Below are 18,287 nucleotides of genomic sequence, written 5' to 3' on the forward strand. Positions count from 1 at the left end.
TAGAACCAGACTAGACCCTCTTTTGCCTCCAGAGGTGCCTTAATTCTTCATGGAATTGCTTCAACATTACTGGAAACACTGGTCAGAGATTGTGGCCCATATTAACGTGGTAACATCACACAGACGCTGTAGATTTGTTAGCCGTACATCACTGATGCAAATGTGTTGGAACCCATTTAAAAGGTGTTCTTTTGGGTCAAGACTTTGGAACCCATTTGAGTCCACTGAACCCACTGTCATGTTCAAGAAACCAGTTTGAGCTGAACTTTATCCACACTAATCAGTTGATGTCTACTTCTAGCAGGACAGCATGTCATAAAGAGATGAACTTAGTAAGCAACAACACTCAGGGAGGCTGTGGTGTTGAAAATAAGCAGCTGTGAACTCTGAGATCCAATCTTCTTTAAGACAATGGGATGGAAAACTGTTCTGCACAAAACGTTTGTACTGGGTCCTCCCCCCCCTCTCTTTCTGGGTGTCACATCCTCTGAGATAACTTTGACCATTGTCACCATTGTTGACAGACCCTATCACCGCTCTCTTTGTGTCCTTCCTTTAACGTGATTTAAAACATAAATCAAACTTTAAAAGCACTAAATTGCATTTAGTTAACAGACTAAATATGTATGTATATATAAATATTATGTAAACCCTAGTGATTAAATAAAGAAAATCTTAAATAGGAATGTGAGGGGGGGGCAAATGGGATATTGCACAGTGGCAGGAATGAGCAGCAGTACAGACTGAACAGCACAAAGTTTTTAGTGGCAGTTAGTACAGTATTGCACTTTAAAGAAAAAATATATAAATACCAATAAAGTGAAGTGAGCAGTGCAGATTATACAATGTACTTGTGAAGCTGCAGGGTAGCTTCTGAGTGCGTCCTGTGTGTGTGTGTAAGTGTTGTGGTTGAGGTGTTGTATGGCTCGATGGTAGAAACTGTTTTTAAGTCTTGTAGTCGGAGCAGACAGACTCCTGTGACGTCTGCCAGATGGTAACAAGGAGAACAGCTGATGTGCTGGGTGGCTGTGGTCCTTGATGATGCTGTGTGCTTTGCGGAGGCATCGTTGAAGATAAATGTCCTGAATGGCAGGAATTCAACCCTCCTCATCTTTTCCAAGTGTTTTCACACTATTTTTGCATTTGGCTGGGTCACTGTCACTACTGGTAGCCTGACAGGGTGTGTAGATCATAGAGATTCCACAGGTAGTCCAGCTCTTTCAGGATGGCACATCAATACATGCCACTGCCAGACGTGTTGAAGCCAACAGAACCACACTGAGGTCGCCTAAGTGAAGGAATTAATTTTATTTTCCATTGAAATCTGATGTATTTTCAAAGTGTTCCTTTAACTTTTTTAAACAGTCTATTTAAAAATAAAATCAATCTCATTCTGAATCTTTACCTTTGAATTAGTGTTAAACTAGTTACATTCATTGCATTTAACTGACACTGGGGTGGCTGCAGCAGGTCATCTAATTGAAAGGTCGGTGGTTTGGGGAACATACTGAACCTCACAGCTGATTCACTATGTGGTACATCACATATAGTATGGGACATATATACACCTCCCACAGACTAGACACTGAGGGTGCCATTCTCACATCCTGAGGCAAAGCAAGACCTTTGGTGCTGTAGATGAATGAGCTTCTGTAATCCAGCAGGAGAGTGAGTCTCTGTTTAGACAGAGCTCTACCTCTGGCTGGATTTGCAAGGCAGGTCACACATTGCACATTCTGAGTGTGGTCAATGTAGGTATGTAGCACACGCAACGGACACACAATGGAAACTCCTCTGCTCCTCAGATGCAGAAGGAGAGAAACAAAAGCTCAGAAGCTCAAATTCCATAAAGCTATAAGCTGCAGGAATAACCCTGGATAAATATGCAGTGTTCAGGCGCAACAGAACCCTGAGGCCAAGAGAACTGTGTGCCAGAGGGATGCTTAGACAAAGCATGAAGGTCAACAGACACATGAAGGTCACCCACTCACTCTGCAGAAACCAAAGTGAGAAGCAATGCAGTCTTATATGTAGGGATGGGTATTGATAAGATTTTCACGATTCCGATTCCATTTTCGATTCTGTTTAACGATTCGATTCTTTATAGATTCTTTTTAAAAAGGAGAGCACTAAGGTCGATTAGCTTAGAACTTTGTTTTATATCTTCTCTTTGAACAAGATAGAAATTTAGGAGTAACATGGCCTTACAAACCCAGCAGTGAGATCTTAAGAGATCCACAGCCTACGGCTCTTCAATGGGGCGTCACAGGGTCCCCAGGAAAAAACATTGTAAATGTAAAATAATAAAATAAATATTCTTCTGTAGCAATAACAAAGTATAAGATAAATTATTCTGTAGCAATTACACAAGAATATCCAGTAATGTCCCTGCCTACAATTAAACACATTCACTTACTGAAAATCATCTGCTGTGGCAAATGGGTGCAAGCCTTTGACCACAAACTGAGTCACTGCTCGGTGACATTCGTCTATCCTGGCCTGAAAGGAGACGCTACCGGTAGACTGCAGCGAGAACTGCCAGCATCTGAGCCAGACTCTGTCTGTCTCTCTCATCATGGTCACCTAAATGCACAGTAATGGCAGGTTTTGTAATAAGGCAGATCGCGCTAACATAATATGCACTGTTAGTTGATTATTTACCTGCCGCATTAACGGGAGAGGACGTGCAAACGTTACCGCTGCTGCTGGGCTGAGATTCACGAGTCCGGAGCGGAATTAAAAACACGACATTCATTTAAGGTCATCGTGTGTTTTGTGAGCAAATGCTTTTGCATATTCGTAGTGTTTCCTCCCTTAAATGAAATATCTACTTTGCAAGTATTGCAAGTTGCCCTGTTGTCATCCGTTCTCGTAAAGTATAATCAAAACTTTTGAGCGTTTGAGCCGCCGTGTTTCCTGCCAGGTAAATGACGCTCCGCAACGTGGTGACGTCATTCGGGGCGACTGGAATCAATAAGGGAATCGTTTGCAAAAATGGCAAACAATTCCAAGGAATTGAAACAGTGGGAACCGGTTCTCAACAAGAACCGGGTTTCGATACCCATCCCTACTTATATGAAAGAAATGTCATATCCACAGAATCCATGAGTTCAAAGAGCGAGGGCCACAAAGGGCATCCAGCACAGAAGTCAAGGCCCATGAAGGGACGCTAGCCCCTTTCAAAAAATCTATGGCAAGGACATGTGCAGCTGGTGTCACCTCATCAAAGCCAATATGAGGAGGAGATGTAGCTGCTAAGAGAAGGTCTGGCCTCAGGGTCAGATGGCCTGGAACATGAGCAGCTCTTACAGGCAGAAAACAAACACTGCACCATAACAACAGAGAGCGAGACAGCTTTAACAGAGGAAAGGAGCACGTCCATCCCTACCTGTTTATGTAAAAGACTGCTGTTGAAGACAACACCATGCAAAACAACACCCTCTCAGTCTAAGACCCTGATGCAGGAGCCTGGACTCCCTCCAGGGACGTGCAAGATCTGGTTACCCTCAGCCTCCCCCTGAGGTGATGCGATGCACACAGGCTGTGAGAGAGTGTCCACCACCATCTTTAACAGTCTGAGTGGCACTAAGCAATCGTTGATGCCATTGTGCCCAGTAACCATAACATTGTTTGGAAATGCCATCTGTGTCCCAGCTGAAACTGAGCGAGGCAGTGATAAAACGCGGCGCCTCTGTGGTCCGACTAATGCATCCAGTCGCAAATCGAACAAAGAGATCTGCTGACTTGGAGTTCGTGAGCTCTTTTTAAAGTTCACTAAAAACCCAGTGCCCGAATGTGGAACAGAACCAGCGAATGCAGGAATGCAAACCTCAGAAACTGCCTGTGGCTCAGGTGTCTAGCCATGTTAGATTGTCCTGTGGACCAAACGGGATTCAAAAGCTGTCTGACTGTTAAAACTAGAACTTTTGTAGATATTTGTTCAAGACTTGCAGGGCCCATATAACCTTCAGGATTGACTGTTTGTGGGCCAAAATCACACCTGCATGCCTCTAGAGTTTCCATACAAGAGGCATCTTGAAACTGTCATCACCAGCAAAAGCTTTTCTACGAAGTATTAAATCAATTTCAGTACATTTCTCATTATTACACTTAATTTATGGACATCTATAGTTTGATTTCTTTGCATCCGTGGATTGGATGGGTTGTTACCAACCAACTCTGGTGAGAATTTAATATTAATAGCACCTTTAGAAATGTATTTACTTATAAAACTAGTGATGCATTCAAAACTTATTGGGGAACAACAATGAAATATAGTGGGAACACTTGACATGGTCACCTGAACATTTAACACAGCCCAATTCCACCCATTCTCACAGCTAGGAGGACTGAGGCTTCTTCGTCCTGGGCGTTGGATCCTGCCAGGGGCCTGAAGGTGGGCCTTTGCTCTAAGCCGACTGGCATAGAACTCGACCAGGAGGCTGTGCTCTCACTGGTGGCGCACCCACAGCGGTGGCAGTGGGCTCCACTCTCTTATAAAATGAATTTGATACATAGAAAAAAAACTGAACAAGTGAAGCATTGTGAATACCTGAATGCACCGTACTACATAAATATTCAGACCCTAGGAATCATATCTCCAGCTGAATTCAGAATTTGCTTTGGGGGTTTTGAATTAATTTAGTTGTTTGATTGCGGTACATCAGTTTCATGTCTTGCACTTGAACTATGTTAAACTGCACTGTCCCTTTTAAATAAAATAAATTCAAGTTGATTTGAATATGTGTGACAAAATTAGGATTTATTTTGTGTCTATTCTGCAATTGAAACGTCATTAAAAGCCTGCGCTACACTGACATCTGGTGGAGGGTCAGGCAAACAGGAAAGGTAAATGAAAACTAGTTCATGCCAGTGCTGCTTTTATTTTGAAAGTGTGACTTTTATTTGTGTAGACGTGCAGGTGAATCCTCATGTCGGATGCAATAAAAAGAGAAAGATTAATACCGCATGCGCATTTCTAAACAGGCCTGGACTGTAAAATATGCGCCCTGAAATATCTTCAGTTTCTTTTGTCACACACAAACTTCTACCCTCGTCGGCGTTTGACTTTCCTACGAAATGGGCGGAGAAGAACACATCCGGGCATTTTGAGCGCACTTCATACGTATTTTGGCTGCGACTGATGAGGAAATTCACAAACGACAGCGTTCTCTGTCGCGAAACATGTCACCCAGAAATCCGGGTACGACGCTCGGTAAGTAAACGCATGTACGGGCAGAATGTCCGCAGTAATCGTGCTCCCACGTTACCGTGACCCAATAACACGATTTGATTTTGTTACTAAGGAATATTCACTTCGTCATTTTGCTTTGCGCAGGATTTCACGCTGAAACTTTGAATGTACGATGCTAAGTTACGACAGGTGAAGTCAGTGAAGCAGAGGTGACTGACCCTGAGAGCACGGATGTTACTGCACACTAACAAATAGAACCGGAACAGCGCAAAGGGAGCGTTTTAATCCTGCTTTCCGACGTGTAACTAGTTTTTACTGAGCAATCATGTGACAGCTGGCTCTACTGTGTAATTGAATACTCATGAGGTCTGATTAAGACCTAACACAGCACTGCAGTCTGCTGACAGTTTGTTTCGGACAAGAAAGAAGAGCACGTGGGTTTACCTCGTGACACTACAAAGTTTAAAGAATGACAAAGTTGATTTATATTCTATATTTCGACAAATGTTCTGCTGTTATTCTTCCCACTCACTCCTCCTGTGATTTGACGATGGCCACCTCAACATCTACACAGTACACTTTAAGTTACCTGCGCTCAGAGTGGATGTTTGTCAGTCCAACCAGAGTCACCTGTGAGACACCTGCACCTGTACTCTAGTGTATTTGTAAGGGATGAGCACAGAGGTCGTATCTGATGTATGAACATGAGATCAGGTCAGAATGAATCCAGACGTGTCACAGGTTAACCTGGCGGTCACATTAACAGTTTGTGTTTTCTGACATTTGTTGAGCTGATGGAAAAGTTGCATCTGAAGTTATGTGACATAAAAAAACACATTACTCTTTATGCTCGCTGCTCTTCTGCAGTGCTACATGCTAAAGTAACATGAGCACAGCTTATAGACACCTGACTGTGGTGCTATACATTATGCATACATTTCATTGTCTTGTGTCTTTCATCTCTTTGTGTTTGATAGGCCCTTGTGACTGACAGACCATTTACTCAAGTAAAGTACAGATACCTGAAAATTCTACTTAAGTATAGTAACTAAGTACTTCCCACCTCTGCAAATATGTTTACTCCTTAAAACGACGACTGGTGAAAAACTCAGCATTTTCATTCTTTCAGACTGTTGGTATGCCACAGAAAACAATCCGACACCACCACAAGGGAAAACACTTAAGCCCTTTTTCCATTAGTACCTACTCGGATTGACTGGTTTCCATTACCTAATATGTGTGGTCGTTGTTATAGCAACGTGACCATTGTCCCATGACGTAATTGGTACACAAACACTACAAGAAAGGAGGTCGTCGATGTGAGGATACACCTGCTGCTCGGTGTGTCTTTTTGTCACACTCGGGGACCGTGGCGTTGTTTTTGTAGCCTTTCCTTCGTTGCCTGGGTTCAACAATGGTGCTTTTGATTTTCATGAACAAGACGCTCTCATGACTCACCGAGTGATGCCACTGACTAGCCAATCAGTGGCATGCAGTCTGATGACATCACATTTTAGTACCTGCTTGCATCACTTTGGAACCCCAGGTGAGCAGGTAATATATTAGTACCTCATACCAGGTACTATGACCAACTGCAAAACCCTGAAAATCGCAGCGAACCATGGCGAGTCGATCTGAGTAGGTACTAACTAGGGCTGCCACAAACGATTATTTTGATAGTCGACTAATCAGATCATCATCCATTGGACGTAAAACATACAGCTTATTGCACCAGCAGCATCTGCTCTTATATAACTATCATTAGCTTACAGCTTTAAGTGTTTAAGGTATGTGCTAACTAAAAATAAAGACAAGATGATAGTTTATTAAATTTTAATGAAATCTGCAGATTGTTTCGGTGAAGTTTAATAAACTCCTTGCTATCTAAAATATAACAGGACACCGGAGTAAATTCTCGAGCATCTCACACTTCTGATAATCAGCTGTCTGCTTGACGTTTATTCAGCTGTGTAAAAACTATAACTTTAATCTCAGCCAAACCGATTTACTCAGGAACAAATAAAATACTAAAAAAGCCAAACGATAACATTTTTAAGTTATCTAAGTGATTTATATATCATGTTTAACCTGAGTAGCCACAGACCGCGGGGGGTCTGAAAATGATTTGCCGGGAGTCCGCTGTTATCCCCGGCTGTAGTGAGCCTTGCCCCCGGCTAGCTATCGAGCTAGTGGGTAACAGACGTCTCAGAAAATGTCGGAGCGCTTTTGAAAATATGTGGTGTCTTGATAAACTGAGCAGATATTTGAGGTTTACACAGTTACATTCTTGCCTGAAAATATCTTAAGTGCTGCCATCTTCTGTTTCAGTGCGTTATTACACTCTTAAATCCTACTACTTATTTCTTACAAAGCTTCAACCGAAGCATCAACTATTAAATTAGTCGTCGACGATTTTGATGGTCGACCTAATCGTGGCAGCCCTAGTTCTAATGGAAGGGTACAGGCAGGGTGTAGGTGTTGATTGCCCGGATCTTGTTCTTTCCAAGAGCGAGCATACCCAAGATCTTGGGTATTTGGTGGTTTTGGCTCCTCTTCATGGTTCCCATTCACCTGCAAGATTCTAAGGTACTTGTAGCCGTCCTCAGTCTGCAGTGTCACCTACTGGTAGTGCAATCCCCTCATTTCTGACCATTTTTTGTCTCTTTGTTGCCTTCCAACTGCACGTCTCCAATATGAAAGAAATTCTCATGTCGTTTCTGTAGAGCCTCATTCACTCCCAGCATACAGCTTGAAGCCATCCATGTTAGGGCTGCAGCTATTGATTATTTGAGTAAATAAGTTTGATTATTCCATCGATTATTTTGATAACAAATACTTTGGTCTTATTAATGAGCAATAACAAATATTCAAACGCTGAAAAACGGAGGTCTTTCAGAATAAACTATTCATTGTATGGTTTACCTCAACTTACTCTAAGACTTACCGTATTTTTTGGATTATAAGGCGCATTAAGCGAAACAAAACAGTCAGATAAGTCAAACTTTACTCAGCTCATTCTTCTTGCTTCCTCCTCTTCCGTAACATTGATTCATTAATGTTGAATCCTCTCACAGCTGCTCTCTTCCCATGTTGTTGCAGTATATTAATGACTAACCTCGTATTGTGGATGGATTATCTCAGTTGTTCTCCTGACTGAAGTTTGGTCCGTTTACAGCATCCTGCTATGTGATTGCTTTTGTCCCTAACCATCGGGAACCCTCACGTTAACTTTTGAGTGGAAAAAAGTCAGCGTTCATCCTCCAGCTTCACTGTGCTAATGTTATGCTAACATAGCTGTGTCGCTAGCAATCACGTAGCACATCATTATAAACCAGCTAGCCCAACTTCAGTAACCCTACAAACGTCACTGCTGTTTAGTTTTCTGTCTTCATTTATGTTGGAAGTGACAGCAGAGCTGTACGTTTGAATTTTTCAGAAATCTCTCAGTCAGAACATGCTACATCATGTTTAGGTGGAAGCTAGCGAGCTAACTTCCTGCTAACTTCTAACTCTGTTAAATGTAATAAATCCTGTTTTCATGGATGCCTGGATGTTAAACTTCATTGTTACACCTGGTAAAGCAGCAAAGCTGATCGTTTTATTAAAGATGAAAGAATTTAGACCGTTTTTAACTCTGTGTGCCGCAGTGTTCGTTTGACTAATGGCGTCAGACGTAAAGACCAGATTGTTCCAGTATTACTGAGTCTCCAGCCTTTGGCGGCTGTTCTCATGTTGTCCCCCTGATGCTGAGTTTCTACCTTGTATGGCTCAAAGCTGGCTTACTCTCCTGGTTTCTCTCTGGTATTCCTCTTCGGGGCAGTTAGCCAGAGCTGTGAGTCTTTGTAAGATTCAAGCTTCTTTGTCATGTGCATAGTTATACAGATATAACACGCAGTGAAACGCTCCTCAACTGTGCAAAAAAGAGAGACAGAACTTTATATACAGTGAATGAGTATATACAAAGAGGACGTTATGTGCAGCAAGTGGGTGACATTATATATATACATTATATAAATAAAGATAAGAGGCCTCACATACAACAGTTTGTTGTGCTTAGACACCTCATGCTCACGTCCCTCTGTGCTGCTTTGATCTCTGCCTCTGGTATCGAGAGGACATCTGATTGAAATACTCTCTGTATGTTTCAGCCACTTTAATAAAGTGAGTTTGTTTCTGTTCTTCTGTGTTCATAACAGACCTGGAATGGATATCCAAAGTGAGAGTGAACACACAGGCTGTGTTGAAGAGGGCTCAGTTTATCCAAAGACAGAAGATCCCCAAGAAACAGTGGCAGGTGAGCTGTGCTGTAAGCTGTGGTGCACGATGACAACAAGCCCACGCTGTCTTAACTTGTAACACCAAAATGCATTTATGTGTACGTACATGTAAGCACACCTCTGTGGTCATAGACAGTATTAACTATAAGGCTAATACTGTTTCAGGGTTACATTTTTAACATGTCTCACGGTGCATCCTTCTCTGAGCGCTGTTTCCTTGTGTGTCCTTGCAGGCTGCGTGGCTGCTGAAGGCCGCGACCCTGATCGACCTGACCACTCTGGCCGGAGACGATACGGCCTCCAACGTGCACAGGCTCTGTTTGAAAGCTATCCAGCCAGTTCGATACGACCTGCTCAAGAAGCTTGATATGCACGACAAAGGTCCGTTCTCACGTCTGTCAGAAAAACTGATAAAATTAAAACAAATGTTGGTGTCATAAAATAATTATTAGTAAATAATGAGCTAGCATATCCTGTCACGATAGCTTCATTGGTGCTTAGTATTAATTCTCAACGTCTCTATAAGTAAAATAAATCTATCTGCTGTTTTCAATATTGTTGTGTTGAGCATCATTAGTGTAAAAGGAATCACAACAAATTTGTATTCATTTGCAGTTTTCCCAAATCATGCCAGCAAAATCCCGTCGACATCACGTGAGAAACAAGTAACGCCTGTTTCCATGTTACGATTTCACCTGTCAGGACATGATGTATAAATCACAGGTCGCAACATCGGACAAATATAATCCTGCATCAGCAAAAAGCCGTGAAATTTATTTATTTAACACAAACAAAAAGTCGTGTGTGGCAAAACTAACCTTACTTTAAAAGCAGATTTTCCTGTTTGCTGAGAAACAAAATAACCATTAACCGTTGTTGCTGCGTCCCAGTCAAAGTCCAGATCAGGGATGTGACGGGTCATTAATTCTAAAGGAACCTCTGAGAGCCTCTAACACTGGGCTCACTGGATGAAATAACAAAAATATTACACGTTCATCGTTAATCCCATAATGTTTGAAACGTGCGTTACTTTGCACACAGTGTTGGTCTTTGTTAGTGTCCACGTCTCTGTGCAGAACATGGTTACACATCACTGTGGTTACGCGCTCATGTTCCAGTTTGCTCGGACAAAGACGCACAGCTGCTTTTTCCCTTTAAGTGTGAACAGAGCGTTGGTGGTGAGGACGGCTGTCGCTCATTTATTCACAGAGAAAGTCAAACACAGGGAGGCTTTGAACCATTAACATCTCGCAACCGCATGAATTCAAATGTTTTATTTACCTTTTTCTGCTACCATGATCTCATTTATCACAGTTTTATCATCCTATTTGTCATCGTTACCTGATTGTAAGCATGCCAGACTGTTCAGACACTAGTCAGCCTGCAGAGGGAGCCACAGGCCAGTTTATCACCACGTTTCTTCTTCTTTGCTCTGATCCCTGATGTCAGGCGTGACAACAGCAGCGGTGTGTGTGTATCCGTCTCGTGTGACTGATGCTGTCGGAGCACTTAAAGCAGCCAACTCCAGCCTTCCTGTCGCCTCAGGTAAGTCGTAGCTATGGCAACCCTGTGTGTAATATAGAAAATGAAAGGCTTGTGCTGCCTGGGCTCCACTGTGTTTCTGTTTCTCCCAGTGGCCACTGGCTTCCCAGCTGGCCAGACTCCACTGGAGACCCGCCTGCAGGAAGTGCGCATAGCAGTGAGTGACGGCGCGACGGAGATCGACATCGTCATCAACAGGATGCTGGCCATTACAGGACAGTGGGAAGGTATGCTGCAACCTCACTGTCGTTACTGTGATTGTATGGAAGGATCTGTGTGTTTAATACTGATGTCTGAGCCTGTAGTAAGAGTTTAATACATGATGAAATGCCAGTTACAAAACAAACCATCGGCTAATCCAGTAATCTGCCCGTTTCCTGTCACTTCTGTCTGCGTCATGAGGGCAGCAGAGAAGGTGAGACCTTCCTCCCTCAGTGTCCCCCCCCCCACGGGTGTGCACTGAACATGTCGAGTGATTTCAGTTTCGTGTCTCCCTCTGCAGCCATGTACGACGAGATCTGTCAGTTTCGGGAGGCTTGTGGCCCCGCCCACATGAAGACCATCCTGGCTGTAGGAGAGCTCGGCTCGTTCACCAACGTCTACAGAGCCAGCATGGTCGCCATGATGGCTGGTCAGTCTCACAACAGTGTGTGTGTGTCTTCATCTGATAGTTTAATTACACTTTCTAGTGAAGCTGATCATAAAATAACTGCATGGTTCCAGCTTTATATTTGTAAGTTTTCTGTTATTAATTTCAGTTTAAAGACGAGCAGGTTGGGCTGTGGATGTAATAACAAAGCACTGTGTTAATGAAACACTGCATGTATGAAGCTTCTTTACTCCATGGAGGCCTTTTACAGATGTAACTCAGTCTGTCAAGCTCGATTTAAGGTTTTACAACATGTTTAGCGGCGTCTTGTGCCGGTACAGAGTGTGAGGTCACTGGGCTGTAGTTCATATTTGCTAACTGCTGAGAGAACCAGTAACCCACTGTGTGTGGGGTCATTTACTGCCTCTGGCTGCAGCAGCATCCCGTCCACTTTCACTTCCTGTTGCTCGAGCTGTTCGTCGTTCTTTGTCTCGCTGCACTAAAATGTGAAAGTCTGTCTGTAGCTGTGATGTTCAGGTTTGTATAAATGAGTGAGGGGGGGGGGGTCTAACAGAGATTTCTGAGAGTTTGATGATGTTGGGATTCCCAGTCGTGCTTTGGTAAGAAATGTTGTGTTTGTAGTGTGATGCACATGTAGCAGCTGCTTATGTTTGGGGGGGAAGACAGTTTTATTCCATTAAATGATTGCATGTTGCAGACGTCTGCTCTCTGCTCTGCCAACAGAGAGAGGGAGGGAGGGAGGGAGGGAGGGAGGGAGCTATTAGCAGCTACGAGCCGACCCGGTGATGTCGTGTCCTGCACAAGACTAAACATTAAACACGTATCACACAGAGTTACATCTATGACCGTTGTTGAGAACAGGGCTCCATGATGTAAATGAGCCTTTATACATGCAGGGCTTCATGTCCACATAACGCTGGGTTTCATGGTTTTGATCAAAGGTGTGAAATCATAAAGACTTTTAGGCAGAGTCACAGATGCCCTTTGGGCTCGCAGCAGGAAAGGCCTCCAGTGTAAACTCACTCTCCGGGCTCTTCACTCTGACAGCTGTTAAAATGACTTAGACTAGCTTACAGAATAAGTTGATACACAGGATTTCAGACCCGTGTTTTCATTGGTTATCTGTTCTGTTGTGTCTAATGAAGCACGTGGTCACACAGGCTGTATGACAGTAGCATGTTGATCTGCTCCTAACTCTGCTTTAATAACAGCTGATCTGCACTCACTGCCTGCATACCTGCAGCGTATGTAGAAACATTTACGCCATGTAACGAAAATTGCTGACACATGCGCGTACAGGCACGCACGCGCACGCACGCACGGCACGCGCACGCACAGGCACGCACGCACGCACACAGGCATGCACGGCACACGCACACACAGGCACGCACAGGCACGCACGCACACAGGCATGCACGGCACGCGCACACACAGGCACGCGCGCACACACAGGCGCACACACACGAGCGTGCTTAACTAGCATCACACAGGCACACACAGGCACACGTGCACGCACACACGTGCACGTACACACACGAGCGTGCTTAACTAGCATCACACAGGCACACGTGCACGCACACACGTGCACGTACACACACGAGCGTGCTTAACTAGCATCACACAGGCACACACAGGCACACGTGCACGCACACACGTGCACGTACACACACGAGCGTGCTTAACTAGCATCACACAGGCACACGTGCACGCACACACGTGCACGTACACACGCGAGCGTGCTTAACTAGCCATCACACAGGCACACACACGCGCACACACACGTGCACACACACACACGCGAGCGTGCTTAACTAGCCATCACACAGGCGCACACACAGGCACACGCGCACGCACACAGGCACACACACGTGCACACACACACACGAGCGTGCTTAACTAGCCATCACACAGACACACGCACACAGGCGCACACACACGAGCGTGCTTAACTAGCATCACACAGGCACACGCGCACGCACACAGGCACACACATGTGCAGGCACACACATGTGCAGGCACACACATGTGCAGGCACACACACACACACACACGTGCACACACGCGAGCGTGCGTAACTAGCCGTCACACAGTAAGCCGATTACAGACCTAAATTGTCAGGCGCTCTGATAGAGATCGTCATTAAAATACATTGCTTTTGTCACCACACTTGCTCCTTAATCTCCTCTTGTTCCTATGAATTGCATATGAGATTCCTGAAATTGAATGATAATTTTACCTATTAATCTCTGATATAGCCTTTTTTACCCCGCCGTTCCCCGCCAGTATCTCCCTGCCCACGCAAATGAATAGAGCTTCATTACCGCCACCCACATTTAATAACCGTTATCCATTATCTGGTAATTAAGACTCCGTATAACGAATCTTAAGGATTACGCCAGTTTCAGAAAGAGGGGAGAGAAACTGAAAAAATACATATAACATGTCTTTAATGAACTGTAAAATTTCCATCTTGTTCTGTTCGGTAATGAACGGTCATTATAACTCAGGGAGGCAGGAGGGCGGCGTCTCTTTTTTCTGCCCCTGCAGTTTGTCGGTAATCTGTTAAACTGCGTCATTTCATCTTCTATTTTTATCAGTCTAGCTGATAAAATATAATTGGCTGTGAAGGAAGGCGAGGAAAGAAATAATGATTTTTATTGATGAGCATTAAGCTGTCGTTTGTTGCAGCAGCTTACGCTTTTCTCCGGCCGCACTGTCGGTGCAGTCGACCTGCATGGGAACGCCGGCCTCGAGCTGTTTGTCGTCCCGTCGGACAAATTTGAAGTCGAAACCCGACAGCTGAGCGATGCAACATAACCTCAGTACGTGCTTTTGTTGAAGACATCTCATCTGTTCCAACACGGCAGGTTCAGACTTCATCAAGACGTCTACAGGGAAGGAGGCTGTCAATGCTACTTACCCTGTTGCCATAGTGATGGTGAGAGCCATCCGTGACTACTTCATGAGTACGGGCCACAAGGTACAGTGGGCGTGAACACTCACTGACTGTAGAACAGTTACTACATTTATTATGTTCATGAAACCAGCATCACGTTCACTGTGACCGATGGACTAAAAGTACAAAAGTGGAGCGAGTCATGTGTTGTATGAAGCAGCTCGAGTACTCGAGTAGATAAGAAGCATTTTATCAAACAGCAGCAACTTAATTCTGCTCAGTTTCATTAAGATGCAGCAAAAATCTTAATGTAAACATTTACATGGCAGCGCTGCAAGACAGGTTGGGTCACCATGACGTGCGTCCACATCAATAACCAATCGTAGGCCAGTCGCGCCTCGCCACAGTGTGCTCTCTGTATTTAGTGTCAAAACGGATGGTTTTGATTTTATTGCTGTGGAATCAGGTTCAAGCAAAGTTTCTCAGATTAAAACACTTTTTATTAGTTACACCGTGTTAGTTCTGACCTGCTTTTGCCTTCAGAACTTTATTGTCAGTGTTGCGACAAACTACTACTGAAAAAGTACCAGGTACTGTGACCTAATGGAAAACCTGCAAACCGTGGCGATCTGAGCTGAGTAGGTACTGATGCACCAGGGGCTCTACTGAAAGCTGGCAGGGTTCAAGTCACCAAAGATGGAACCTTGGGTGCTGAGTCTGTAGCCGGGCTCTGGCAGAGGGGATAATGTCACAGCAGAGGGAGGAACGTAAACAGCCACCGAGGTCACATGGGTCCAACTGCTGGTTGACGAATGTGCACGTAACATTTTTTTTAGGCGTGTGTATTTCCAAGTACCACCTTTGTAGATGTGTCATCATGCTCCAAGCGTGTTGTGTGTTTTATTGACACACGTGTGCATGCCTTCTTTTAGGTGGGCTTTAAGCCAGCAGGGGGCATCCGAACAGCTGAAGAGTCTTTGGTTTGGCTGACTCTTATCAAAGAAGAGCTGGGTGATGATTGGCTCTGTCCCGGCCTGTTTCGCCTGGGAGCCAGCAGCCTATTGGCTGACATTGAGAGGCAGGTGGGTACGCAGTAAACACGCAGTAGATGTGACATGTCTTATTTTACACGAGGTTCTTACAGATGTTTTTGCTTGGACAGATTTATCATCAGGTGACTGGACAGTATGCAGCGTATCATGACCTTCCCATGGCTTGAATTCACCTGCTCCACGTTTTAAAGAGAAGCTCAGAAGATCCACACGAGCCTCAATCGTAAATCTGCTGCTCGTTCAAGGTGCTTTCAGTGTCCCGATAAATAACCCAGCTGGTAATTTAAAGCTTGAAGCGAAGAATGTGATGAAGATCAAAGTTTTTTACTTGTTATAATTTAACAATCGCACTTCATAAAATAAACACAGAGTGAAAAACAGTTTGTTTCCTGTTTATTCTTGTAAATGGGGGCGATCGTGGCTCAAGAGTTGGGTGTTCGTCTTGTAATCGGAAGGTTACCGGTTCGAGCCCCGGATCGGACAGTCTCGGTCGTTGTGTCCTTGGGCAAGACACTTCACCTACCGCCTACTGGTGATGGTCAGAGGGGCCGATGGCGCGATATGGCAGCCTCGCCTCTGTCAGTCTGCCCCAGGGCAGCTGTGGCTGCAACTGTAGCTGCCTCCACCAGTGTGTGAATGTGAGAGTGAATGAACAGTGGAATTGTAAAGCGCTTTGAGGGTCTCGAAAAGTGCTATATAAATGCTATTATTATTATTATTATTATTATTATTATTATAATAATAAATGGTGGAAAAAGTTGGTAAACTGTAAAAGATGCAGCGGAGTGTAAAGTTGAGTTTAGTTTAAAGTTATGATGTTGGCTGTATGTGTGTATCAGCTGTCACATCACAGCCTCATTAAACATTTATACTGAAGCTCCAGAGTGTAAAATGCAGCACATTAGTGTTAGTGAAGAAGGACAGGAAGCAAAACGGTCAGTCCGTGTTTTTTAAAGTTTCTCCTGAAAGCATGAAGAACGTTTAAGGAAAAAACATTATTGATCATTTTGGGAATAAAGTCGAAATTTCAATATTAAAGTCAAAATTTTGAACTCTAAACTCTGGTAAAGACGAGATGTGCTGAGCAAAAACACACAAAGGCCCAGCTGGACTTTTGCTGTCAGGTGACCGTGCAGCACCACGCTGTGCACAAGAGATGCACCATCAGCTGAAACCAGAGTGTGGCTTTTGCAGCAGTTTTACGTCACTCGTGGCAGAACCACCAGTCGTGTCGGCAGTGATGGCAAATATAAATGAGCCATCAGAGCAACAGATCTGCGATAGGAAGCGTGCTGCCAACCATAAGTGATCCTGACCTGTCCACTGATCTGTGCTGAACGTCTTCCTGAGGATCAGACACAGGGCTTGAACAGCATACAAATACATTTGAGGTTCATCTCAAGGCAGAAAACTTTTTCTTTTATACTTGAAGACGTTACAGACGCTGACCTTGGACGAATGAGTCGGTGCCTTGTGGAGTGATGGACACGAGCTTTTTCATTCACCTTCCTCTGAGGGGTTGCCTCAGCCGATCCTCTGCTGTCACACGAACCCTGCACATTCACTACATCGATGAATGTTCTTGGTGGTCTTCCTGTTTTCCTTCTGCCTGTCAGCTCCATCTTCAACATCACCTGCCCACTATAGCCACTATCCCTGCCAAGTAAGTGGGCTAATCTAAAGACAAGGTTGGGGAGTAACTAAAATAATCAATAAAAGAAAAACAAGTTGTTTTTTCTAGTTTGAGAGATGGCATCATGTTAGGTGACTACCAGAGGAGTAAGGATACACCGTGTTGTCACCAGGATGTAAAAGCAAGAACCTTTGTTTTGCAGGGAAGCTGCATTTTTTGATTCAGTGTGTTTGCCAGTTCAGTGACCACATGCTGCCTGGCTGGAGGGCAGTAGCGTGGTTTGGAGTCGGACCCACGGCCCTTTACTGCTCGTCTTCCCCCACGTCTCTTTCTCCCTCCCTGCTTTCCCGTCTCTCTTTGCAGCTTGGATTTTGGGTTCTGTTCTGATGAACTGAAAAAGAAATGATCTGCAGACATAGATAAGCTTTGAGAGATTCCCATAAACTGAATTGTTATTATTAATAGATAAAATTCACCAGTTGCTGATGCAATGAAGTCATTAAATGTATCATCTGAAAGCAGAAGTGAATAGAAACCCTGTGGGAAGGAGAAACGGGATTGGTCTAGAGTCCACAGTAAGGGGGGCTAAAGCACAGCTGGATGATAGTCAGAGGGAATCACTTTAAACTTAGTGAAAAAAAATCAATACAGGAATAAGATTAAAACAATGAATATGTCCTTGTTTGTGGATTAAGAAGTCTCCAAAAGTCAACACAGCCATTATGTAGTTAAAATAAGATATAGATTTAAGTGTGGGGGATTAGGCGGAGGTGTGACCACGAGCGGCCCGTTTGAATGAGTGGCAGATTTCCCAAGGACATTTCAGGGTAAAGTGGTCTCTATCTTGTAAATGTGTTTCTGTAGAAAAGTTCAGCTTTGAGGTGAGAGAATATCTTGGATACTTAACAGGATCTTTCACATCTTTAAAATTCAGTTTAGTAATCTGAATAATCGACTACATCAAGATTCTGGAGGATATTAAACATACTGAGAGTCATTTAAATAAAAAGGAAAAAAAACACTGAGGAAATCTCCCAGAGGAAAGTCACAGAGTCATAACAAGAAACAACCATTTCTTGGACG

The 18,287-nt window shown here is 44.0% G+C and overlaps 1 protein-coding gene across 1 annotated transcript; it reads left to right on the forward strand.

Annotated features, from left to right (window-relative positions):
* Nucleotides 1-5,008: 5,008 nt before the first annotated feature.
* dera (deoxyribose-phosphate aldolase (putative)) lies at nucleotides 5,009-15,951 on the forward strand. The gene is made up of 9 exons (XM_084911167.1): nucleotides 5,009-5,215; nucleotides 9,391-9,488; nucleotides 9,705-9,852; nucleotides 10,921-11,016; nucleotides 11,106-11,240; nucleotides 11,516-11,644; nucleotides 14,491-14,603; nucleotides 15,452-15,601; nucleotides 15,682-15,951. Exons 1-9 carry the CDS (start codon nucleotides 5,185-5,187, stop codon nucleotides 15,736-15,738), a joined length of 957 nt encoding a protein of 318 aa, XP_084767293.1. The 5' UTR covers nucleotides 5,009-5,184; the 3' UTR covers nucleotides 15,739-15,951.
* Nucleotides 15,952-18,287: the final 2,336 nt, after the last annotated feature.

Source organism: Perissodus microlepis, chromosome 17 (genome assembly GCF_051167445.1).
Source record: "Perissodus microlepis isolate ML-2025 ecotype Zambia chromosome 17, ASM5116744v1, whole genome shotgun sequence".
NCBI lineage: Eukaryota > Metazoa > Chordata > Actinopteri > Cichliformes > Cichlidae > Perissodus > Perissodus microlepis.